General features: G+C 44.4%; 1 protein-coding gene across 1 annotated transcript in view; it reads right to left on the reverse strand.

Moving 5' to 3' along the window:
* Positions 1–1823: 1823 nt before the first annotated feature.
* Positions 1824–25791, reverse strand: part of LOC126298348 (uncharacterized) — a 122998-nt gene continuing 99030 nt past the window's right edge. Inside the window, exon 2 of the mRNA XM_049989642.1 lies at positions 1824–3808. Coding sequence (XP_049845599.1) covers positions 2835–3808 — 974 coding nt within the window. The 3' untranslated portion in view covers positions 1824–2834. The remainder of the gene's footprint in view (positions 3809–25791) is intronic.

Raw genomic sequence — 25791 nt, forward strand, 5'->3', positions numbered from 1 at the left:
GCAAGCTACACCACGATGCAGAGCGTCTCTCTTGCAGAGTTTGCCAGTTGAGTTTGCTAAACATCTCCGTAACGCTATCACGCTTACTAAATAACCCTGTGACGAAACGCGCCGCTCTCCTTTGGATCTTCTCTGTCTCCTCCGTCATCCCTACCTGGTACGGATCCCACACTGATGAGCAATACTCAAGTATAGGTCGAACGAGTGTTTTGCAAGCCACCTCCTTTGTTGATGGATTACATTTTCTGAGGACTCTCCCAATGAATCTCAACCTGGTACCCGCCTTACCAACAATTAATTTTATATGATCATTCCACTTCAAATCGTTCCGTACGCATACTCCCAGATATTTTACAGAAGTAACTGGTACCAGTGTTTGTTCCGCTATCATATAATCATACAATAAAGGATCTTTCTTGCTATGTATTCGCAATACGTTACATTTGTCTATGTTAAGGGTCAGTTGCCACTCCCTGCACCAAGTGCCTATCCGCTGCAGATCTTCCTGCATTTCGCTGCAATTCGCTGCAATTTTCTAATGCTGAAATTTCTCTGTATACTACAGCATCATCCGCGAAAAGCCGCATGGAACTTGATGTTGATGCATTGTGGACTCCCACACAAACCTCGGAGCCCTCTTTGAGTCTCTGCCATGGCTTTTAGAGACTCTGATTGCAGCATACTGCGTTTTCATCACATACTGCTATTTCAATCGTTTGTGCATATTATGTACTTAACAGTTGTATAAAATGCATTTAGATCATTGATATACTTCATGATGTTGCAATTTTCGTGAACTTAACTTTCTAAATCCTCTCCTGTTACTAAAAAGCTGTTGGTAAGCTGTCAGGTTTTGTCACTAAACTTGTGGGCCTGTGGGCATGTATTACTGTTATCTTTTGAACCTATGACTCGGGCAGATGGGTGAAAAAGGGGGAAAGCTGATGAGCGTCCGTTAATCAGCGGAATGTTGCCATATACACGAATCAAACGGTGGCTCGTTGCTCCATTTACGCCACCAGCTATTAGTTTGTAGACAACTGACTGCGACGGTGTGATGAAGCAACGACTCATATGCATGTTAAAAGCTATAGCCGTTCTTGTGTTTATAGTGCGAATCCAAAGAAAACTAATTTGAAAAGTTTGTATTATGCATTATAATGGATATTTGTTATGGACATTCCAGAGTAGGGATTCTTGTTTATTAGTTTCTTGCAAAAGGAAAGAAGGAAGGTTAGGACTTAACGCCGAGACCGTTAGAGACCATTCAAACGTTTGGACTGGACGAGGACGGGGAAGTAATTCAATCTCTTCGTTTTCTAAAGATCTATCAGGCGTTCAACATAATTTAGGGCAATCTCGGATGACCTAAATCTCGACAGCCTCCGCCAATTGTGAATAAAGTGGCTATGTTGCATTTTATGACCTTCTTTACTGTAAAAATACGAATACATCGACGCCTCCTTCTCTTGACAATGCAAACTTTCTAGATCTGTACTGCTTCACATGATTTCGGTCGCTGCTGGTTCTTCGTGTTGCGCAACTGACGCCAGCATGTATCCAAGGAAATTTCAAATAATCATAGTCGACATTCTTTTAACAACTGAGGTGTTTGGAACATCAGTAATGTTATTTTGCACATGTGTAAGACCAAACAATGTTTATAACTTAGCCATATGAATTACATATTTCAGGACAGCAAGCAGGTTGCATTTAATGTCGTAATTACAAATTTTATTAATGATCTCCATATGTTGGCACATGTTTAGCACAGCGTGTTTCATACAAACAAGCCAACATCGTTGACGATAATAGGCAGCGTATTCTGTTCTATCATAAATATTTGTATTTTCATATCACACAAATAAAGTACATTTAGGTACAATATACTAATATAAATAAATAAATAAATAAATAAGCAGTGATTTGTGAAATACAGATAAGAAGATGACGTCCAAATCAAGAAGGGTTTCAGTCTTTTGAGTGTTTTTCCCTCTACTCTTAAGCCAGGAAATCGCGCCGAGTCTGTCAGGACGAGTTCCAGAGATACTCATGAGGGAAGTCACCACAGCATCATTAGATTTCCTTTAGTCAAAAGCAGTCCAATATGATTGCTACTACTGCTCCTCTTGAATATGACAAGCTGTACGAGACATTACAGGCCTTACCAAAATAAGTAATTGTTTACCATCTCTACAAAACCGGTGTCGTGCCAGTGGAAGAATTGTTAAGAATTAAGTTCAACGAACTTCACGTCGAAACCATGAAAGTGTTTGCTGGGAAACTAGATTCTCAGAAGTCACAAACATGAGTTGCCCAACAGAGATTGTTCCTGGGGGCTACCAGCTGTGGTCGATAATATCTTTAAAGGAACGGAGGGAGCCAGTACTCTAAGCTAGTTTCAGTGCAAGATTCTCATTGCCCCTAGCTGTAGGAACGATGAACCTTAATTTGAAACTGAAAAAAATATTCGTAACTCATATTATCTTCAGATATTTGTGGTACTGATAAGCGAGAGCAGCTCCCAGGAATTAGGCTGTGTGGCAGATGGCCAGGAACTGCCACTGTTGCCGGTTGAGCTTTCTCGAGACATGATTTCATTGTTTGTCATTCAGTTTTGCTGTTACCTTTTGCCTACTTCCTCATATCTCTCCATAAAGCTGGTAAACAGCATTTGTTGTCCTAACAGACTAGGTCGAAGAAACCTAATGCTTAAGATTGGACAGAGCCTTCTTTTTCAACGGGGATGTTTTAATGACTGCCGATGGTAACAAATCCACGATTATGAAATTCGTGTGTAAATTGTCCTTTTTAGGCGAGATCTGGGCACATTGTCATTCGCATTTTTTGTGGAAACACTCGAGGCTGCGCTGGAATATTTTCATATAACAGTCGAGGGTTTCATCGCTGGGCAGTAACGAGCAGGCATCGGCGTCGGGGTAGGATCGACCGAAGCTGCGACGCCGGTTGAGATAGGTGTACATGAAGCCGATCGCAGGAATACTGATGCCTAGCAGCATGAGAGGCACCAGGAGCGCGTACATGGAGCTGCGGTTCTTCTGCGGGAACATCCCGTCCTCCTTATGAAGGGGCTCGACCAGCTCCAGAACCTCCTTTTGCACTTCCAGCATTTCCTGGTCTGGAGCGTAACTGTAGTGCGGCTTCTGGTAGTACTCGCCCGAGGGCGAGAAATGTTGTCTGTAGTAAGGTGTCTTCCTAGCGAAGCTAGGCGCGTAACCCACATCGACGGGCCTCGACGCGTACTGGTACCGCTGGAAGCCTCCGGGGAAATGGTCGTCGGACGCTACTTCGTACTTAGGAGACACGACAGTTTGTTGCAGCAACTGTGTCGGCGCATACTGCGAGTCGTACTTGAGTGGGCCGGGTGGCTGTCGCAGCGACTGGGGGGAGGCTAGCAGAGGGTTGTACTTGGCCGACACGGCGGGCTGACGCAGCAGTTGCCCCGTCGACAGCAATCCGTCGTACTTGGGCGGCAGTGCCACCTGGCGCAGTGGCTGAGAGCCGGCCAACAGTGAATCGTACTTGACCGACCCTGTAGCCTGCCGTACGAGTTGTGGGTGAGACTGCGGCACCCGAGGGTGCTGCGGAAGTTGGGTATGTAGCTGCGCCGGCAGCTGCGCTGGTTCCGTATGTATCTGCGGCGCGGACTGCAGAGACTGGTAGCGCAGCTGTCCAGGCAGGGGATGCAGCTTTGCCTGCTGGCCCTGCTGAGGTGCTGGTCGGTATACGGGCCGCGCCTGTTGCGCGTGCACCGCTAGTCCTAGCGCCAGCCACACGACGACCGTACCTGAAACATAATAGTGTCCCATATCATCGCTGCCACCAGAAATTTGCATCTATATCTACTTAAATGTTATGCAAGCCCCTGTACAGTGCAGGCAGATAATACACCTTTCCAGTATGATCGATTTTCTCTTCTATTCCATTCGCGAAAAGTGCCACGCAAATATGATTATCTACGTGTAGTTATAAGAGTCGAGGGGTATGAAAGGGAAGCAGTGGTTGGGAAGGGAGTGAAACAGGGTTGTAGCCTATCCCCGATGTTATTCAATCTGTATATTGAGCAAGCAATAAAGGAAACAAAAGAAAAGTTCGCCGATGACATTTTAATTCTGTCAGAGACAGCAAAGGACTTGGAAGAGCAGCTGAACGGAACGGACAGTGTCTTGAAAGGTGGGTATAGGACGAACATCAACAAAAACAAAACGAGAATAATGGAATGTAGTCGAATTAAGTCGGGTGATGCTGAGGTAATTAGATTAGGAAATGAGACACTTAAAGTAGTAAAAGAGTTTTGCTATTTTGGGAGCAAAATAACTGATGATGGTCGAAGTAGAGAGGATATAAAATGTAGACTGGCAATGGCAAGGAAAGCCTTTCTGAAGAAGAGAAATTTGTTAACATCGAGTATTGATTTAAGTGTCAGGAAGTCGTTTCTGAAAGTATTTGTATGGAGTGTAGCCATGTATGGAAGTGAAACATGGACGATAAATAGTTTGGACAAGAAGAGAATAGAAGCTTTCGAAATGTGGTGCTGCAGAAGAATGCTGAAGATTAGATGGGTAGATCACATAACTAATGAGGAGGTATTGAATAGAATTGGGGAGAAGAGGAGCTTGTGGCACAACTTGACTAGAAGAAGGGATCGGTTGGTAGGACATGTTCTGAGACATCGAGAGATCACCAATTTAGTATTGGAGGGCAGCATGGAGGGTAAACATGGTAGAGGGAAACCAAGAGATGAATACACTAAGCAGATTCAGAATGATGTAGGCTGCAGTAGGTACTGGGAGATGAAGCATGGAGTAGCATGGAGAGCTGCATCAAACCAGTCTAAGGACTGAAGACCACAACAACAACAACAACGTGCATTTACACGTGCTATAATCTCTCTTGCTTATTCTCATGATCTCTTCGCTCTCTCTCTCTCTTGCTTGTTCTCATGATCTTTTCGTGAGATATACGATGGTAGCAGGATAGTGGTCACACAGGCTTCATCGAATACAGATCATCTAAATTTACTCAAAAGTTTCGTGTGAACTACATCGTCTTTTTTCCAAGGATTCCCAAATATTTGAATCCCCCGAAGATTTCTGTTACTTTCAGACGGGCTGCACACCTCCGTAGCTGAGAGGTGCCGACGCGGTAGCTCAGCGTATTCGGCCAGAGGGTTAGCTGCTCTCTGTAATAATAATAATAATAATAATAAAAAAAACTGAGTGAATGAACCAGCGATGAACTAGAACAGGTGTCATGGGTCGTCCGCCCCGAACAAATGCAACGAACAATGACGAACAAAATGAGATAAACAAAGAAAGAAAAAAAAGTAAAGGAAAGTGGTCAGCGCGGCTGACTACCATGCTGAGGGCCCGTGTTCGATTACCGGCACAGCCACGCAATGGTACGTGCTATACTCATCTTCTTGAGGCCGCCACAGGAGCTAGTCGATTGATTACTACCGCCCGACGATGTGGCCGAGCGGTTCTAGGCGCTTCAGTCCGGAACCACGCGGCTGCTATGGTCGCAGGTTCAAATCCCGCCTCAGGCATGGGCGTGTGTGATGTCCTTAGGTTAGTTAGGTTTAAATAGTTCTCTACGGGACTGATGACCTCAGAAGTCCCATAGTGCTTTGAGCCATTCGAACCATTTTGATTACTACTGGTTCCAAGGCCAAGAAATCCGACAACGGCTGTGTGTTGACCACATGCCCCTCCGTACCGCATTCAGTGGCAGAGGGTGACAAAACGATCGGTCAGAAATTTACCCTTTTCCACATGGGCTGTGCCGACATGCTGAATTCTATCGACTTATGTTTTCGTGCCTACCTGATACAGTGGAACAGCGCTCTAGAATCAGTTGCATTTCCTGTATGCGTTTTCGTTTACTGGTGCTTCCAACAAATTTAAGACTTCCATTCGCCTTCTATGACACTGATTTTACGAGATCGTCTAATCTGGTATTGCTTCTCAGTAGTACCCGTAAATATTTACACGGAGTGAGGAGCTCAAGATTTTCACCTCTGATCTGGTTGCCAAATAATACTGGATTGTTTCTCTCTGTTATGGGCCCTATTATCTTATATTTATTCACGTCTAAAGACAGCTGTCATCTGTTGCACCAACTGTATATGTTGTCCAAGTCTTCCTGCATTTCCTTATGATCGTCCAACGATGATACTTTCCTATATACATCATCATCGTCAGCGAACAATCAAATAGTGCTGCCGATGGTATCTGATAAATCGTTTTGTTACTGAGATCATTAGAGTTCCTATTATATTTGCCTGGGGTAGACTCAATGTTATTTTGGCACCCTTTATTACCGTCGGTCAGAAAAGCCCTGTAACAGCTAAAATGGACTTGGTGAGGCTGCTTCACCACCAGTCACGTAACTTGGTTCTGTTTACGGTTTTATGGCAACGCCTCTGTTCCTGCAATTCCAAGCATAGTCAACAATGGTTTACAGTTGCTGTTTGGTAACCTGTTGCACTTCTCGATTTAAAGCTTCCAATATCACTTCTAACTGTTGGGATCTTCTCTCGCCTATCGGAATGTAGGTGAGTAATGTATTTGGTGCCTACACCCCCCTCCCCTCCCTCCTCCCCTGCTTTCCACAGATCGACGCCTCAACGTCCGTCTACCCAACCATCTACAAAGACAACCTCTAACGTTGCAACAGGTTCTTTATATGAACATTGCAGTTTAATGTGTCAGTATTTTGTTTAGCAATAATTCTGGAGACAGATTACTGCTGTGATAAAATATCCAGCTGGAAAACGTTTTATGAAAGAATTAATCGAAGGATGTCCATAAGGCACTATTTGCTTTCCTGTCTTTTAGAATGTTGTCATTGTCCTTGAGCCGTTGCTGGGGAACTAGAAGCCAAGCGAGAAGCAAGAGGATGCACTGCTTACACAAGCAACCTAATACTGAGTCGTAGGGAGATATTCAAGACGCAAATTAGAAGACAACTGCTAACACATTCTACAAAGGCTGCAAGCATAGCGTGCAGAGAATGAACTGGGGATAACGACATACAAGACAGTTTACTTGGTGCTTAAAAGGATGCTGTCAGTAAGCAGAAATCCTACAATACAACGAAGTTAAGAACAGATAAAAGACAAGAACAACAGGTATCTGGAGTTTTGTTAGACAAGAGATAAAAATTCCCCTCCTACATCAAACATGTCTGCCAAAAAGGACTTTACATAAAGATCAAAGAAGCGAATATGGGGCACAATAGGTTTGGACTCCAATTACAAAGTATCAGAATATACTACGAGGTCATTCTGGTAACTATTACAGGTTACAGAACTATCGTTTGGGTTCATAAACTACAACTGGTGAAAATAGTATAAGCCCTGTAATATTTGCAACAAAACGTGATTATTATTTTGTTTTACGGGAGCGTATAGGACTATACGGGCTAGGATTCTACTGATTATCCTGGGGGTCTGGCTAAGTTCGGAAAAAAGGTGCAGAATACTGGTTCAAGAAGGGAGAAGTCCAAAGTGCGAAGAAAAACCTAGGGCGTCCTGTGACAACTAAACAAGAAACTGAATCACAGCTCCTAAGGAATTGTAGCATTCCCGGGACACAACAACATCAACAACAACATAAGACGTGTTCATAGTTTCTTCCTAGACGTTAACGACTTGCTTGATTTGAGACACATTGAGGACTTGACTGGACACGGACCAAACCTGAAAAAAATAAACCAAAGGCCTTGCAATTCATGGAAGTCATATGAGTGTGACTGTGAAGTCGGACCGGATCATATGGTGCAGGGGTGCAACAGTGGCAGACAACGACAGGAGTTTCTTCTAGTGCACAATTCCCTATGAAATGAGAGAAGAAACGCTGCGAAATAAATTTAACGAAATAACAAATAAAGTTTCGTTGAAGGAGTTAGAAATCCACTAGGAAGAAAGAAGAGTTGGAGCTGCCATAATAGAAACCCGGGCAACAGCCTTGTAAGAACAGGTCACAGCAAGATGAACAAAAGCGTGGGACGACGAAGCAGTGGTGAAACAGCTACGGAGTTGACGTAATAACAAAGGAACACTAACACGAAGAGGTCGTCGCATGAAAAGTTCTGGGAACAAGGTTCTTCTGACCAGCTGCAACGAGGACTTCTCATGGAAAGTCATAGAGCTGCGGTCACAGTGAACCTGAGCTGCCTGTGTAGGTATGATAGGTAAGACGTGTCCTGGAGTGCTATGCACTGAGTAAAAGGGAGCCCACACCAGCCACATCACGATAAGCAAGGACATCAGCCCGTCCGTGCATGACTGTCTGCTGAATTCCACTTTCCAAGTGCAAGTGTGTACAAGATAATGCGTAAAGATCAAAAAATTCTAGAAAAGAGCTTTAGTTTTTCTTGAAATGATGGTAATCCTTTAATAGTGGAAATGTTATTAATTTTATTTTTTTCCATTTGCTTTACTTATTTATATTTTTAATAATATTTTTCTTTGATTTAAAAACTTGCTAGCTGACAAATTTGGCATTGCCTGGGTATTGAAATAATGAACCGTGTTTGTAGCGAAGTATCGAAAAAACATTGAAATTATGGAACAGTAGTACAAAGAAATATGCATAATGTACAAATGTATTGGTACAGTATCAAGACTAAGAAACTTTGGCTTTGCTAAAATATTCATCACATAATGGGTATTAAGTGATTAAACTGTCATTCAATTCGGAACTTATGTCCATCATCAACTCCAGTATATGGCGTGCCCTCAACAGGTTTGAATACGCTCTTGCATTCATTCTGACATGGAAGCGAAAATCCTCCGAAAGTCATTCTGGGGAATTTCTTGCTACGCCTGAAACACGTAGTGTAACAGTTCAAGTAGACTCCTGTCTGCAGACTGGTATGAAACCACATGTCTTCTTATTGCATCTCAGGCTACACTCCACACAACCTTCAGAAAAAGTTTCTAACACTTATATTTATATTAGACGTTAGCAAATTCCTCTTTACCAGATATGCTTCCCTTGCTATTAACAGTCTGCATTTTATATACTCTCTATTTCGGCCATCATCAGTTATTTTACTGTCCAAGCTGCAAAATATAGCTATTCCTTTTACTCTGTCATTTCCTAACCTGATACTCGCAGCACCGACTGATTCGTATAAACTACACTCCAATACCATCGTTTTACTTTCGTTGATGCTCATCTTATAAACTCTTTCCAAGACACTATCCATTCCGTTCAACTGCTGTTCCATGTTCTTTACCCTCTTTGATAGAATTACAATGTCATCGCAAACGTCAGAGATTTTATTGCTTCTACCTGAATTTTTATTCACTTTCCAATTTCCTCCTTGGTTCCCTTACTGTTTGCTCTATGCACACATTAAATAACATTGAGGATAGGGTACAAATCTCTCACTCCTTTCGCCACTCTGGCTTCCCTTTCGTGTCCTTTCTCAAAGACGCTCTCTGTATTTTGTCCCTACTATTTTCGACATTTTAAAGAGTGCAGTCCTGTCAACACTGTCAAAAGTTTTCTCTAAACCTATAAAGCTTACGAACGTAGTTTGCCTTTACATTTCTCGGAAACCCAAACATACCTTCCCTGAGGTGGACCCCTACCAGTTTTTTCCATTCTTTTGTAAATAATTCATGTCAATATTTTGAAACTATGGCTTATTAAATTAACAGTTCGTTAGTATTTACACCTGTCAGCAATTGGCATCTTTGGAATTGGGATTATTGGATTCTTCCTGAATTCTGTTGGGGTTTCACCTGGTTAATATACACTCCTGGAAATTGAAATAAGAACACCGTGAATTCATTGTCCCAGGAAGGGGAAACTTTACTGACACATTCCTGGGGTCAGATACATCACATGATCACACTGACAGAACCACAGGCACATAGACACAGGCAACAGAGCATGCACAATGTCGGCACTAGTACAGTGTACATCCACCTTTCGCAGCAATGCAGGCTGCTATTCTCCCATGGAGACGATCGTAGAGATGCTGGATGTAGTCCTGTGGAACGGCTTGCCATGCCATTTCCACCTGGCGCCTCAGTTGGACTAGCGTTCGTGCTGGACGTGCAGACCGCGTGAGACGACGCTTCATCCAGTCCCAAACATGCTCAATGGGGGACAGATCCGGAGATCTTGCTGGCCAGGGTAGTTGACTTACACCTTGTAGAGCACGTTGGGTGGCACGGGATACATGCGGACGTGCATTGTCCTGTTGGAACAGCAAGTTCCCTTGCCGGTCTAGGAATGGTAGAACGATGGGTTCGATGACGGTTTGGATGTACCGTGCACTATTCAGTGTCCCCTCGACGATCACCAGAGGTGTACGGCCAGTGTAGGAGATCGCACCCCACACCATGATGCCGGGTGTTAGCCCTGTGTGCCTCGGTCGTATGCAGTCCTGATAGTGGCGCTCACCTGCACGGCGCCAAAAACGCATACGACCATCATTGGCACCAAGGCAGAATCGACTCTCATCGCTGAAGACGACACGTCTCCATTCGTCCCTCCATTCACGCCTGTCGCGACACCACTGGAGGCGGGCTGCGCGATGTTGGGGCGTGAGCGGAAGACGGCCTAACGGTGTGCGGGACCGTAGCCCAGCTTCATGGAGACGGTTGCGAATGGTCCTCGCCGATACCCCAGGAGCAACAGTGTGCCTAATTTGCTGGGAAGTGGCGGTGCGGTCCCCTACGGCACTGCGTAGGATCCTACGATCTTGGCGTGCATCCGTGCGTCGCTGCGGTCCGGTCCCAGGTCGACGGGCACGTGTACCTTCCGCCGCCGACCACTGGCGACAACATCGATGTACTGTGGAGACCTCACGCCCCACGTGCTGAGCAATTCGGCGGTACGTCCACCCGGCCTCCCGCATGCCCACTATACGCCCTCGCTCAAAGTCCGTCAACTGCACATACGGTTCACGTCCATGCTGTCGCGGCATGCTACCAGTGTTAAAGACTCCGATGGAGCTCCGTATGCTTCGGCAAACTGGCTGACACTGACGGCGGCGGTGCACAAATGCTGCGCAGCTAGCGCCATTCGACGGCCAACACCACGGTTCCTGGTGTGTCCGCTGTTCCGTGCGTGTGATCATTGCTTGTACAGCCCTCTAGCAGTGTCCGGAGCAAGTATGGTGGGTCTGACACACCGGTGTCAATGTGTTCTTTTTTCCATTTCCAGGAGTGTATTTATCATGCGTGACTCTCCCAAACATCTCACTTATTCTGAGGGAATATCGTCTACTTCTGGGTCCTGATTTTTATGAGATTTGTCAAATTATTCTCGCAGTATTATGGCTCTCCTTTCTCCACAGGTGTCATTAATTTTCAAATAGGTGGGCTCTACCTTTCCCCTACTTTTGCATGCTCCTACAGTCTTGCATTTGTCCTCCAGTCATTCCTAGTTAGCCATTTTGTACTTTCTGTCAGTCTCAGATTTTTGGCGTCTGTTTTTTCTTCCGCCAGCTTCATTAGTTGCAGTGTTATATTATTTCTATTCGTCATTAAATTCAGTATCACGTGTGCTCTCCAGGGATTTTTTCTAGGCCATGTCCTTTTACGTATGTGATCTTCTGCGTCCTTCCCAGTTTCATCTCTGAGAGCTATCCATTCGTCCTCTATTCTATTCCTTCCTCCTGTTTCGGCCCACCGTTGCCTCATGCTCCCCTGAAACTCGCAACAAACTCTGGGTCCTGCAACATATCCACGTTTCATTTCCTTAATATCCTACCTTTTTGCAATATCTTCAGTTTTAATCTGCAGCTTACAACCAATAAATTATGGTAAGAATTCACACTGGCCTCTGGAAATGTCTTACAGTTTAAAACCTGATTTCGAAATCTCTGTCTTACCATACTATAATTAGTCTGACACCTTTCAGTATCTCCAGGTCTCTTCCACATGTACAACCTTCTTTTATGATTGTTAAACCAAGTGTTTCGTGCACAATTCGTCTAGCCGGCTTCGTCTTGCATTCCTTTCCCCCAGTCCACATTCTCTTAAAACTTTTCCTTCTCTCTTTTCTCCTGCTATCGAATTATGGCCACCCATCACAATTAAAATTTCAGCTTCATAAATAATTTCCTTCGTCTCACTGTATAATCTTTCAATCTCATCATCTGCGGAGCTAGATGGCATGTAAACTTGTACTGTTGTGGTGAATGTTAGCATCGTGTCTATCTCGTCTACGTTAATGGGTTCACTAACCTGCTCTTAGTAGCGCAGCTGCAGTCCTACTTCCTAATCAACATGAAGCTATTCCTGAGTCACCCCTATTTGATTTTGTGTTGATAACACTGTGCTGACCTTACTAGAAGTTCTACTTTTCACGAACTGCAGCCTACCCATTTCCCTTTCTAAATTCTCTAACCTCTCTAACCGATTAAGGGAACTGTGTTTCAACGTTCCGACCCGCAGAATGTCAGTTTTGTGTTTCTTGATGGCGGCTGCAGTTTCCCCTTGCTTCCAGCCGTTCGCAGCATAAGAAGGCCATGGTGGCTAATGTCAATTGCCCCTGCAACTACAGAGAAGGCTGCTGCCCCTCTTCAGGAGTCACGGGTTAGTCTGGCCTGTCCACATATAACCCTCCGTTCTGGGAGTGCCTACGGTACGGCTATATCGTTGAGGCTTGCAAGTCACCCAACTTCGGCAAAGGTCCTTGGTTCATGGGGCCTGTTGGAGAGGTATGGATCTCGAAAAGCACTGCTTCCTGCGATTTTTCACCAGGTCGTCTACCGGCATGTTGCGTCGATCTGGCCACCACAAACAGAAGCGGGCTCACCGATAAATAACACAGATGTCACTCAGTGTCCTAGTTGAGCCTGGCCCACCACTGTGGAAGTCTCTCTTGTCTGAGTTGTCGTGTCGGCGGTAGACGAAGCATGGCAGCTTTGTGTCCGCGAATCAGCGTGGTTTTAGCAAGCATCGGTCGTGCGAAAATCAGCTTGCCCTTTTCTGACATGACCTTGTGGATAACATCAGAAGTTCACTGAGGCTTTTTGCGGATGATGCTGTAGTATATCGAGCGGTTGTAACAATGGAAAATTTTACTGAAATGCAGGAGGATCTGCAACGAATTGACGCATGGTGCAGGGAATGGCAATTGAATCTCAATGTAGACAAGTGTAATTTGCTGCTAACACATAGAAAGAAAGATCCTTTATCATTTAGCATCAATATAGAAGGTCAGCAACTGGAAGCAGTTAATTCCATAAATCATCTGGGAGTAGGCATTAGGAGTGATCTAAAATGGAATGAGCATATAAAATTAATAGTCGGTAAAGCAGATGCCAGACTGAGATTCATTGGAAGACTCCTAAGGAAATGCAGTCCGAAAACAAAGGAAGTAGGTTACAGTACACTTGTTCGCCCACTGCTTGAATACTGCCCACCATTGTGGGATCCGTACCAGATAGGGTTGATACAAGAGATAGAGAAGATCCAACGGAGAGCAGCGCGCTTCGTTACAGGATCATTTAGTAATTCCGAAAGTGTTACGGAGATGACAGATAGACACCAGTGGAAGACTCTGCAAGAGAGACACTCAGTAGCTCGGCACGGGATTTTGTTGAAATTTCGATAACATATCTTCACCGAGGAGTCAAGCAGTATATTGCTCCCTCCTACGTATATCTCGTGAAGAGACCATGGGGATAAAATCAGAGAGATTAGTGCCCACACAGAGGCATACCGACAATCTTTCTTTCCACGAACTATACGAGACTGGAATAGAAGGGAGAACCGATAGAGGTACTCAGGGTACCCTCCGCCACACACCGTGAGGTGGCTTGCGGAGTATAGATGTAGATGTAGATATACTGAGAACCATGGATGAAGGGCAACAGGCAGACTTCATACTTCCAGATTTCCAGAAAGCATTGAACACGGTGCCCAGGTACGAGTATATGGAGTAAGTTCACAGATATGTCAGTGGGCGAAGACTTTTTAAGTAATAGAACACAGTATGTTGTCCTCGACGGCGTGGATCCAAGACAAAGGTATCGTAGGGAGTGCCCCAGTTAAGTGTGATAGGACCGCTGTTGTTCTCTGTATACATAAATGATTTGGCGGACAGGGTGGGCAGCAATCTGCAGTTGTTTGTTGATGAGGCTGTGGTGTACGGTAAGGTGTCGAAGTTGAGTGACTGTAGGAAGATACAAGATTACTTAGACCAAATTTCCAGTTGGTGTGATGAATGTCAGCTAGCCCTAAATGTTGAAAAATGAAAGCTAATGCGGATGAGTAGGAGGAACAAACCTGTAATGTTGCTTAAATAATTAGGCGTAACATTGCAAAGCGATATGAGGTGGAAAACTGATAGTTCGGTAATTTTCACACCCGTCAACACCTGCTTTCTTTGGGATTGGAATAATTACGTTCTTCTTGAAGGCTGAGGGTATTCGCTTGTCTCATACATCTTGCTTACCAGATGGTAGAGTTTTATCAGGGCGTTCTCTCCCAAAGTTATCAGTAGTTCTAGTGGAATGTTGTCTACTTCCTGGGCCTTCTTTCGACTTAGGTGTTTCAGTGCTCTGTAAAATTCTTCACTCAGTATCATACCTCCCATTTCACTTTATCTACGTCCTGTTCCATGTCCATAATATTGCCCTCAAGTACATCACCCTTGTATAAACCTTCTATATACTCCTTCCACCTTTCTTCTTTCCCCTCTTTGCTTGGAACTAGGGTTCCATCAGAGCTCTTGGTATTCATACAAGTGGTTCTCTTTTCTCCAAAGGTCTCTCTAATTTTCCTGCAGGCAGTATGTACTTTAGCCGTAGTAATATATGCCTCTACATCCTTACATATGTCCTCTAGCCATCCCTGCTTAGTCATTTTGCACTTCCTGTCGATCTCTTTTTTTAGACGTTTGTATTTCTTTTTGCCTTCTTCATTTGCTGCATTTTGATACTTTTTTCTTTCATCAGTTAAATTCAATATATCTTCTGTCACCCAATAATTTCTACTATCCCTCGTCCTTTTACCTACTTGATACTCTGCTGCCTACACTGTCTCATCTCTCAAAGCTACCCATTCTTCTGGAACTGTATTTCTTTCCCCCGTTCTTGTCAATCGTTCCCTAATGCTCTCTCTGAAACTCTCTACAACCTCTGGTTCTTTCAGTTTATCCAAGTCCTATTTCCTTAAATTACCACCATTTTTCAGTTTTTTAAGTTTGAATCTACAGTTCATAGCCAATAGATTGTGGTTAGAGTCCACGTCTGTCCCTGGAAATATCTTTCAACTTAAAACCTGGTTCCTAAATCTCTGTCTTACCATTCTACACTCCTGGAAATGGAAAAAAGAACACATTGACACCGGTGTGTCAGACCCACCATACTTGCTCCGGACACTGCGAGAGGGCTGTACAAGCAATGATCACACGCACGGCACAGCGGACACACCAGGAACCGCGGTGTTGGCCGTCGAATGGCGCTAGCTGCGCAGCATTTGTGCATCGCCGCCGTCAGTGTCAGCCAGTTTGCCGTGGAATACGGAGCTCCATCGCAGTCTTTAACACTGGTAGCATGCCGCGACAGCGTGGACGTGAACCGTATGTGCAGTTGACGGACTTTGAGCGAGGGCGTATGGTGGGCATGTGGGAGGCCGGGTGGACGTACCGCCGAATTGCTCAACACGTGGGGCGTGAGGTCTCCACAGTACATCGAAGTTGTCGCCAGTGGTCGGCGGAAGGTACACGTGCCCGTCGACCTGGGACCGGATCGCAGCGACGCACGGATGCACGCCAAGACCGTAGGATCCTACGCAGTGCCTTAGGGGACCGCACCGCCACTTCCCAGCAAATTAGGCACACTGTTGCTCCTGGGGTATCGGCGAGGACCATTCGCAACCGTCTCCATGAAGCTGGGCTACGGTCCCGTACACCGTTAGGCCGTCTTCCGCTCACGCCCCAACATCGTGCAGCCCGCCTCCAGTGGTGTCGCGACAGGTGTGAATGGAGGGACGAATGGAGACGTGTCGTTTTCAGCGATGAGAGTCGCTTCTGCCTTGGTGCCAATGATGGTCGTATGCGTGTTTGGCGCCGTGCAGGTGAGTGCCACAATCAGGACTGCATACGACCGAGGCACACAGGGCCAACACCCGGCATCATGGTGTGGGGAGCGATCTCCTACACTGGCCGTACACCTCTGGTGATCGTCGAGGGGACACTGAATAGTGCACGGTACATCCAAACCGTCATCGAACCCATCGTTCTACCATTCCTAGACCGGCAAGGGAACTTGCTGTTCCAACAGGACAATGCACGTCCGCATGTATCCCGTGCCACCCAACGTGCTCTAGAAGGTGTAAGTCAACTACCCTGGCCAGCAAGATCTCCGGATCTGTCCCCCATTGAGCATGTTTGGGACTGGATGAAGCGTCGTCTCACGCGGTCTGCACGTCCAGCACGAACGCTGGTCCAACTGAGGCGCCAGGTGGAAATGGCATGGCAAGCCGTTCCACAGGACTACATCCAGCATCTCTACGATCGTCTCCATGGGAGAATAGCAGCCTGCATTGCTGCGAAAGGTGGATATACACTGTACTAGTGCCAATATTGTGCATGCTCTGTTGCCTGTGTCTATGTGCCTGTGGTTCTGTCAGTGTGATCATGTGATGTATCTGACCCCAGGAATGTGTCAGTAAAGTTTCCCCTTCCTGGGACAATGACTCACGATGTTCTTATTTCAATTTCCAGGAGTGTATAATCTATCTGAAACCTTCCACGATCTCCAGGTCTCTTAAACGCATGCAGCCTTCTTTCATGATTCGTAAAGCAAGTCTTTGCTATGATTAAGTTATGCTCTGTACAAAATTCTACCAGGCGACTTCCTCTTTCATTCTTTACCACGACTCCATATTCACCTACTTCACTAATTCCCCCTATATCTAACTGTAACCTATCCATTTCCCTTTTTAAATTTTCTAACCTTCCTGTCCGATGAAGGGATCTGACATTCCACGCCCCGATACGAAGAACGCCAGTTTTCTTTCTCCTGATAACAACGTCCTCCTGAGTAATCCCCACCCGGAGACACGAATGGGGGACTATTTTACCTCCGGAGTAATTTCCCCAGGAGGACGCCATCATCATTTAACCATAGAGGAAAGCCGCATGCTCTCGGGAAAATTTACGGCGGCAGTTTCGCCTTGCTTTCAGCCGTTCGCTGTACTGGCACAGCATGACCGTTTTTGTTCATGTTACAAGGCCGGATTAGTCAATCATCCAGATTGTTGCCCCTGCAACTATTGAAAAGGCTGCTGCCCACGGTTCGGCTATCTGTATCGCTGAGGCACGCAAGCCTCCCCATCAACGGCAAGGTCCATGGTTCATGGGGAGAAGGAAAATATCATATGATTCCTAAATATTGAAGCAGAATATACTGGTATGTATTTTTCTGCAGTTATCTCCTGCGTTATCAGCTGAAATACTATCGACGTTCAGACCAGTCGTATGGAAGAACTCTGTAATCAAACACGATAAGAAAATACCGGTTTTGTAATCTTATCGAGTGAAATATAGCAGCGACTTTGGATATGGACGCAAAGGTTCACGGTGGTGAAATGTTTGCCCGTAAGGCACGATTTTCTATATGCTGCTATCCACTTACAATGGCCATCCGTATTACAGAACAATATATAGAAAGAGATCGCTTTTTGGAATTATTCCTGCAATATTTCGTCAACATCGGACAATACTGGAGCATTCTTTGCCAGATCGAGCTCCTTGTCTGCAAAAGCCATTTTCATTAATTCTCAGTAACCTATAACTGCGTACTGAAATGGTCGCTACCTGTCTATAAGACTTGGTCTAGACGAGCTATTGCATTACTAAGTGAATAATAATGATTAAGGAAGATGAAAACGATGATAGTCATTGTTGTGTTGTGTTTTTGTTGTAGTGGTCTTCAATCCAAAGGCTGCTTTGCTTTGTTACTCTACCCTGTGCAAGCATCTTCATCTCCGAGTAACTACTGCAACCTACATCCTTCTAAATCTGCTTACTGTATTCATACCTTGGTCTACGATTTTATGTCCCCCCCCCCCCCCTCCCCTCCACGCTTTCCTACAGTACTCTATTGGTGATCCCTTGATGCCTCGGATTTGTTCTACCAACCGTTCCATTCTTCTACTCAGGCTGTACCACAAATTTCCCCTTTCCTCAGTTCTACTCAGTACCTCCTAAATAGTTACGTGACTACCCATGTAATCTTCAGTAGTATTCTGTAGCACGACATATCAAAAGCGTCTATTCTCTAGTTGTCTAAACTGTTTATCGTCCATGTTTCACTTCCATACATGGCTACAATCCATACAAATACTGTCAGAAAGGACTTCATGACATTTAAATCTAGGCGCTACAGTCTGGAACCGCGCGACCGTTACGGTCGCAGGTTCGACTCCTGCATCGGGCATGGATGTGTGTATTGTCCTTAGGTTAGTTAGGTTTAAGTAGTTCTAAGTTCTAGGGGACTAATGACCTCAGAAGTTAAGTCCCATAGTGCTCAGAGGCATTTGAACCATTTTTGAACTTAAATCTATACTCGATGTTAACAAATTTATCTTCTTCAGAAACGCTTTTCTTGCCATGGCTAATCTACATTTTATATTCTCTCTACTTCACCCATCATCAGTTATTTTGATTCCCAAATAGCAAAACTCATCTACTACTTTAAGGTTCTCATTTCTTATCTAATTCCCTCAACATCCGAAAACAATTTGAAAAACCACTGAAAGACCTAAGTCGAAACAAGGCGCCTGTAGTAGACGACATTAAATCAGTACTAACAATAGACTTGGAAGGACCAGTCATGACAAAACTATTCCGTCAGGTGTGAAAGTTATGTGAGACGGGCGAAATACCCTCAGACTTCAAGAAGAGTATAATAGAGCCAGTTCCAAAGAAAGAAGATGCTGATAGGTGTGAATATTACCGAACTATCAGTTTGATATGTTGTGGTTGCAAAAAACTGACACAAATTATGGAAAACTGGTAGAAGTCAAGGTCGGGGAGGACCAGGTTGGATTGCGGAGAAATGTTGGAACACGTGAGGTAATACTGATCCTACGACTTCCTTTAGAAGGTAGTTTAAGGAAATGCAAAACTTCTTTTATAGCAATTGTATCTTTTGACAAAGTTGACTCGAATACTCTCTTTGAACTTCTGAAGGTAGCAGGTGTAAAATAAAGGGTAAGGTTATTTACAACTTCAACGGAACCGAGACGTCAGTTATAAGAGTCGAGGACACGAAACGGAAGTAGTGGTTGAAAAGTGAGTGAGACAGGGTTGTAGCCTATCTCCGATGTTATTCAATTTGGACACTGAGAAAGCAGTAAAGGAAACCAGACAAAAATGTGTACGAATTAAAGTTTGTGGAGAAGAACACTTTTGAGGTTTGCCGATGACATTGTAGTTCTGTCAGAGACTGCAAATTAGTTGGAAGAACCACAATGGGCAGCATCTTGAAAAGAGGGTATAAGATGAACATCAACGAAAGCAAAACAAGAATAATGAAATGTAGTCGAATTAAATCAAGTGATCCTGAGGGAATTAGGTTAGAAACGAGACACTAAAAGTAGTAGATGAGTTTTGCTATTTGGGCAGAAAGATAACTGACGATGGCCGAAGTAGAGAGGATACAAAATGGAGACTGACAGTGACAAGGAGAGCGTTTCTGAAGAAGAGAAAATTGTTAACGTCGAATATGGATGTAAATGATAGGGAGTCTTTTCTGAAGGTATTTGTCTGGAATGTAACTATGTATGGAAGTGAGACATGGACGATAAACAGTTTAGCATCTACGAGTATCTTTACCCTAGTGAAATGTGCTTCTAAATGCTTACATTTGTCCTCTAGCCACTTATGCTTGGCAATTTTGCACTTACTGTCGACCGATTTTTTAGAAGTTTGTATTTTCTTTCGCCTTGTTCATTTTTTGCAGTTTTATACTTTCTCCTTCCTTCAGTTAAATTCAATATCTCCTGCGATATCCATGGATATCTATTAGGCCTTGTCTTTTTACCTATTTGATCCCCTGCTGCCTCCACTACTTCATCTCTCCAACCAACTCGTTCGACATCTACTGCATTACTTCCCCCTGTTCTAGTCAATCACTGCTTAATGCTCCTTCTGAAACTCTCAAAAACCTCTCGTTCAGTTAACTTATCCAAGTGCCATCTTCTTAATTTCTACTACTTTGCAATTTATTCAGTTTTAATTTACATTTCATATCCAATAAATGGTGTTTTGAAGAGATAATCGGTCTTGGCTGCAAAACAGGCTTTATTATTTTATATTATGCTAGTAACACTTTTCGCCTCATGTAAGGCATCTTCAGATTGGCTGGCACAACGGGTGTTAAACTCGTAGGCTTCGATCCATGCAAGTGTCTTAGCAGGCAAACACCGTTGTCAGCATTTTGAGAAAATTACGTGTGCCCCGATATAGGGTTGAGTACACGGAATAAAACATGTAAGAAATGCCATTGTACAAGTTTACATTTTGTGATGCATTTCTGTAGGCCTGATTCTGTTTTTGGTGTCCTCTGGATTGCGCTATATACTCTACAAGAGCACTGCGCGAAGTCTCTTAAAACTCGACGGCAACTACCTATTGAGGTCTTATATATATTTTAAACGTGACTTCTCGTGTACTCAACACTATTCTATATCAGCGTAACAAGCAATGTTCTTAAAATGTTGATAACGGTGTTTGACTTCTAAGAGATTTGGATGGACGGCATCCTATGTGTTTAATACCTGTTGTGCGAGCCATTCTGAAGATGACTTAAACAAGGCGAAAAGCGTTATTGGCAAAATACAAAATAATAAAGCTTGTTTTACAGCCAGGACTATATATCATTTCAAAACATTTAGTACTGGTATCATACCACCATGAATTGGAGAAAGCTCAATAAATTGTCATAAGAGTTCAAATTTTCCTCTCAAAATTTGATTCCGAAAACCCTGCCGCACTATGAAGCTAAATTTAAGTAACGTGTAATTGTATCCCAATACACGAAGTTTAAATATGTCTGGTTGTAGATATGGCATCCAAGTGTTCACCTACGTCATACAGGTGATTGTGTCACAGTTCTGAATAATATAACTCCTGTGGGGAGCATGGAGTATCCGGTTACCGCTGAGGCACAGAGAGGTACTGGTTTTGCCTTTCCTCTACCGTTCTCGAGTTGGATACGTTACTGAAGTGAATCAGGCTTAAGTACAGTATTAAATGAGGCATACGGTAATAATAACAGAAAACGCAACAATCGGGCAACAAAATAACAATGCTGAAAAAGTTAACAAGACTTCACAAGTATTGTAGCATGATTTCGGTGACTGTGTATAAACCGTGAGCAGTACTGCAGGTAACCCACTACGCTGTCAATGGGCACACACGGAAAATTAACCAGTTAGTTCTGCCTGCAAAAGTACAGGGTGTTTCAAAAATGACCGGTATATTTGAAACGGCAATACAAACTAAACGAGCAGCGATAGAAATACACCGTTTGTTGCAATATGCTTGGGACAACAGTACATTTTCAGGCAGACAAACTTTCGAAATTACAGTAGTTACAATTGTCAACAACAGATGGCGCTGCGGTCTGGGAAACTCTATAGTACGATATTTTCCACATATCCACCATGTGTAGCAATAATATGGCGTAGTCTCTGAATGAAATTACGCGAAACCTTTGACAACGTGTCTGGCGGAATGGCTTCACATGCAGATAAGATGTACTGCTTCAACTGTTCAATTGTTTCTTGATTCTGGCGGTACATCTGGCCTTTCAAGTGTCCCCACAGAAAGAAGTCACAGGGGTTCATGTCTGGCAAATAGGGCGGCCAATCCACGCCGCCTCCTGTATGTTTCGGATAGCCCAAAGCAATCACACGATCATCGAAATATTCATTCAGGAAATTAAAGACGTCTGCCGTGCGATGTGGCCGGGCACCATCTTGCATAAACGACGAGGTGTTCGCAGTGTCGTCTAAGGCAGTTTGTACCGCCACAAATTCACGAAGAATGTCCAGATAGCGTGATGCAGTAATCGTTTCGGATGTGAAAGATGGGCCAATGATTCCTTTGGAAGAAATGGCGGCCCAGACCAGTACTTTTTGAGGATGCAGGGACGATGGGACTGCAACATGGGGCTTTTCGGTTCCCCATATGCGCCAGTTCTGTTTATTGACGAAGCCGTCCAGGTAAAAATAAGCTTCGTCAGTAAACCAAATGCTGCCCACATGAATATCGCCGACATCAATCCTGTGCACTATATCGTTAGCGAATGTCTCTCGTGCGGCAATGGTAGTGGAGCTGAGGGGTTGCCGCGTTTTAATTTTGTACGGATAGAGGTGTAAACTCTGGCGCATGAGACGATACGTGGACGTTGGCGTCATTTGGACCGCAGCTGCAACACGACGAACGGAAACCCGAGGCCGCTGTTGGATCACCTGCTGCACTAGCTGCGCGTTGCCCTCTGTGGTTGCCGTACGCTGTCGCCTTACGTTTCCAGCACATTCATCCGTCACGTTCCCAGTACGTTGAAATTTTTCAAACAGATCCTTTACTGTATCGCTTTTCGGTCCTTTGGTTACATTAAACCTCCGTTGAAAACTTTGTCTTGTTGCAACAACACTGTGTTCTAGGCGGTGGAATTCCAACACCAGAAAAATCCTCTGTTCTAAGGAATAAACCATGTTGTCCACAGCACACTTGCACGTTGTGAACAGCACACGCTTACAGCAGAAAGACGACGTACAGAATGGCGCACCCACAGACTGCGTTGTCTTCTATATCTTTCACATCACTTGCAGCGCCATCTGTGGTTGAAAATTGTAACTACTGTAATTTCGAAAGTTTGTCCGCCTGGAAATGTACTGTTGTCCCAAGCATATTGCAAGAAACGGTGTATTTCTATTGCTGCTCGTTTAGTTTTTATTGCCGTTTCAAATATACCGGTCATTTTTGAAACACCCTGTACCTAGATACAGGGACAGAAGACAGAGGAAAGCTTGCTGCTCACAAGCACAGGGAGGCTAGGGACCCTTACGTCGTCCTAAATGAATGTCAGTCCGACCAAGATGTTTATAAATAGCCAGGAACCTAATCCGGCCACAGAAATGCGGCCAGCGCACGAGGAAAGTCGGTGTCACGACCGGTCGGGTTTCCCACCCGGAAGAAACCGTAGTCGGGATTCGGAACCAACAAGCGCGATGTCGTAATGCTAGCGTTACAAGGTCGTCCACTCGCAACTACAACCCAAGCTTATCACCTGACACCGCTCAAGGAGACATTTCTAGATAGCATTTAAGTATCTGAGAACTGTTCAAAAAGTTCGAGCATACCTTCAGCAAAGAACGCTTCCGTAGATAAGATGCTCTATCGAATTATACCGTGTACCTTCCTTATCAGAGTTACTTGCTTTTATATTAGTGTGGCATTTGTCAATTCCTACAGGATAACTAATAGTTCTTGTTGTTAGACGTTAAAGCTTCTCGTCTTGCATCGACGATGTTTTTTAAAGATCAGACCATTAAAAAGTATAAATCAAAAAGTCTGCGGGACGCGCCAAATACATTTTTTTACTTCAGACTTCGTGAACAATAAACTTGCGCACTGTGTTTGTATAAAAACATGCCACCGAACTGAAAGTAAAATTACATGTTGCGTTTCTAATCAGGTAGAATGTCTGGGCCAGGAACAGAAAACCACTTACTCCAACTGGCAATCGATGTCGAGTGCTCCGTGCAAGTGTCCAATCACTTAAGGACGCGGACGTTTGCTTGGAAGTGCTTTCTGAAGCTACAATAATTCGTTTTATCGAATCTGTATACAGCCCATAATACAGTACTAAAGCATAGGGAAGATTCAGTTTTCCTAGTTATTAGGTAAACAAAGCCAAGAAAATCAAATAACTCTCCTTCATTAAGTGCAATCTTATAGAAGCTACAGTTCTCTGCACGGGCGTATCGATCGCAATACAAGTATGTGTCCAGACCGTACACAAGACTAAAGGCTAAAACTTTGTTCAATTCGTGAGGAGGCGCACATTTAGTTGCGTACTACGAAAAAATCTAGGGTTTAAAGATTTAAATAGAACACTGACTGACCGTAAAATCGTTATTTTCTGTTTAACGTCTCCATTGGGAGGTTGTTAGCGACACATTATCTCAATTTTAGTGCGGCAGCTGCATGCTAAGTCCGGGCGTCGATTCCGTTACAAAGAGGGAGGAAGGAGGGTTAGGTTAGAGATCCATCAAAGGTGAATCACTCGCTGTGATTCGATAATAGAGAACTTAGGTGTGGGTTTCTTCATTGACCCATCCGAGCATATGCCTGAAGTGAGCTATGGAAACTTTCATGATCGAATGGTTATTTGAAATCGGCTCCTCTACAAATTGAGTCGACTGTATTAAGCATAGAGACATTTCGTTCCGTTATATCCTATAATTCTAGCACTTAACAGAACTTTTACGTGTGACAGTATTCTAGGCATCTTCACTGAAGAGCCAAAGAAACGTACACCTACATAATATCGTGTGAGGCTCCTGCGAGCACGCAGAAGTGCCGCAACTCGACGTGTCATGGGCCCCACTAACGTCTGAAGTAGTGCTGGAGGGAACAGACGCCATGAATCCTGCAGGGCTATCCATAAATCCGTAAGAGTACGAGGGGGTGGAGATCGCTTCTGAACAGCACGTTGCAAGACATACCAGACATGCTGAATAATGCTCATGTCTGGGGAGCTTGGTGGCCAGCGGAAGTGTTTAAACTCAGAAGAGTGTTCTGGAACAGCTCTAGCGATTCTGGACGTGTGGGGTATCGCATTGTCTTGCTGGAATTGCCGATATCCGTCGTAATGCACAGTGGACATGACTGGATGCAGGTGATGAGACAAGATGCGTACGTACGTGTCACTTGTAAGAGTCGTATTTAGACGTATCAGGGCTCCCATATCACTCCAACAGCACAGGCCCCACACCATTACAGAGCCTCCGCCAGCTTGAACACTTCCCTGCTGACATGCAGAGTCCATGGATTCATGAGGTTGTTTCCACACTCGTACACGTCCATCCGCTCGATACAATTTGAAACGAGACTTGTCCGGCCAGGCAACATGTTTCCAGTCATGAACAGTCCAATGTCGGTCCCAGGCGAGGCGCAAAGCTTTGTGCTGTGCAGCCTTCGGCTCCGAAAGCCCACATCGATAATGTTTCGTTGAATGGTTCGCATGGTTGTTGATGACCAAGCATTGAAATCTGTAGCAGTTTGTGGAAGGGTTACACCTCTGTCACGTTGAACGATTCTCTACAGTCGTCGTTGGTGCCATTATTGGAGGATCTTTTTCCGGCCCCAGCGATGTCGGAGATTTGATGTTTTACCGTATTCCTGATATTAACGGTACACTCGTCAAGTGGTCGTACGGGAAAATCCCCACTTCATCGCTACCTCGGGTGTGCTGTGTCCCATCGCTCGTTGCTCCGGCTATAACACCCCGTTCAAACTCACTTAAATCTTGATAACCTGCCATTGTAGCAGCAGTAGCCGATATAACAACTGCGCCTGACACTTGTTGTCTTATACAGGGTGTTACAAAAAGGTACGGCCAAACTTTCAGGAAACATTCCTCACACATAAAGAAAGAAAATATGTAATGTGGACATGTGTCCGGAAACGTTTACTTTCCATGTTAGAGCTCATTTTATTACTTCTCTTCAAATCACATTAATCATGGAATGGAAACACACAGCAACAG

The sequence above is a fragment of the Schistocerca gregaria genome, chromosome X (genome assembly GCF_023897955.1).
Source record: "Schistocerca gregaria isolate iqSchGreg1 chromosome X, iqSchGreg1.2, whole genome shotgun sequence".
Taxonomy (NCBI): domain Eukaryota; kingdom Metazoa; phylum Arthropoda; class Insecta; order Orthoptera; family Acrididae; genus Schistocerca; species Schistocerca gregaria.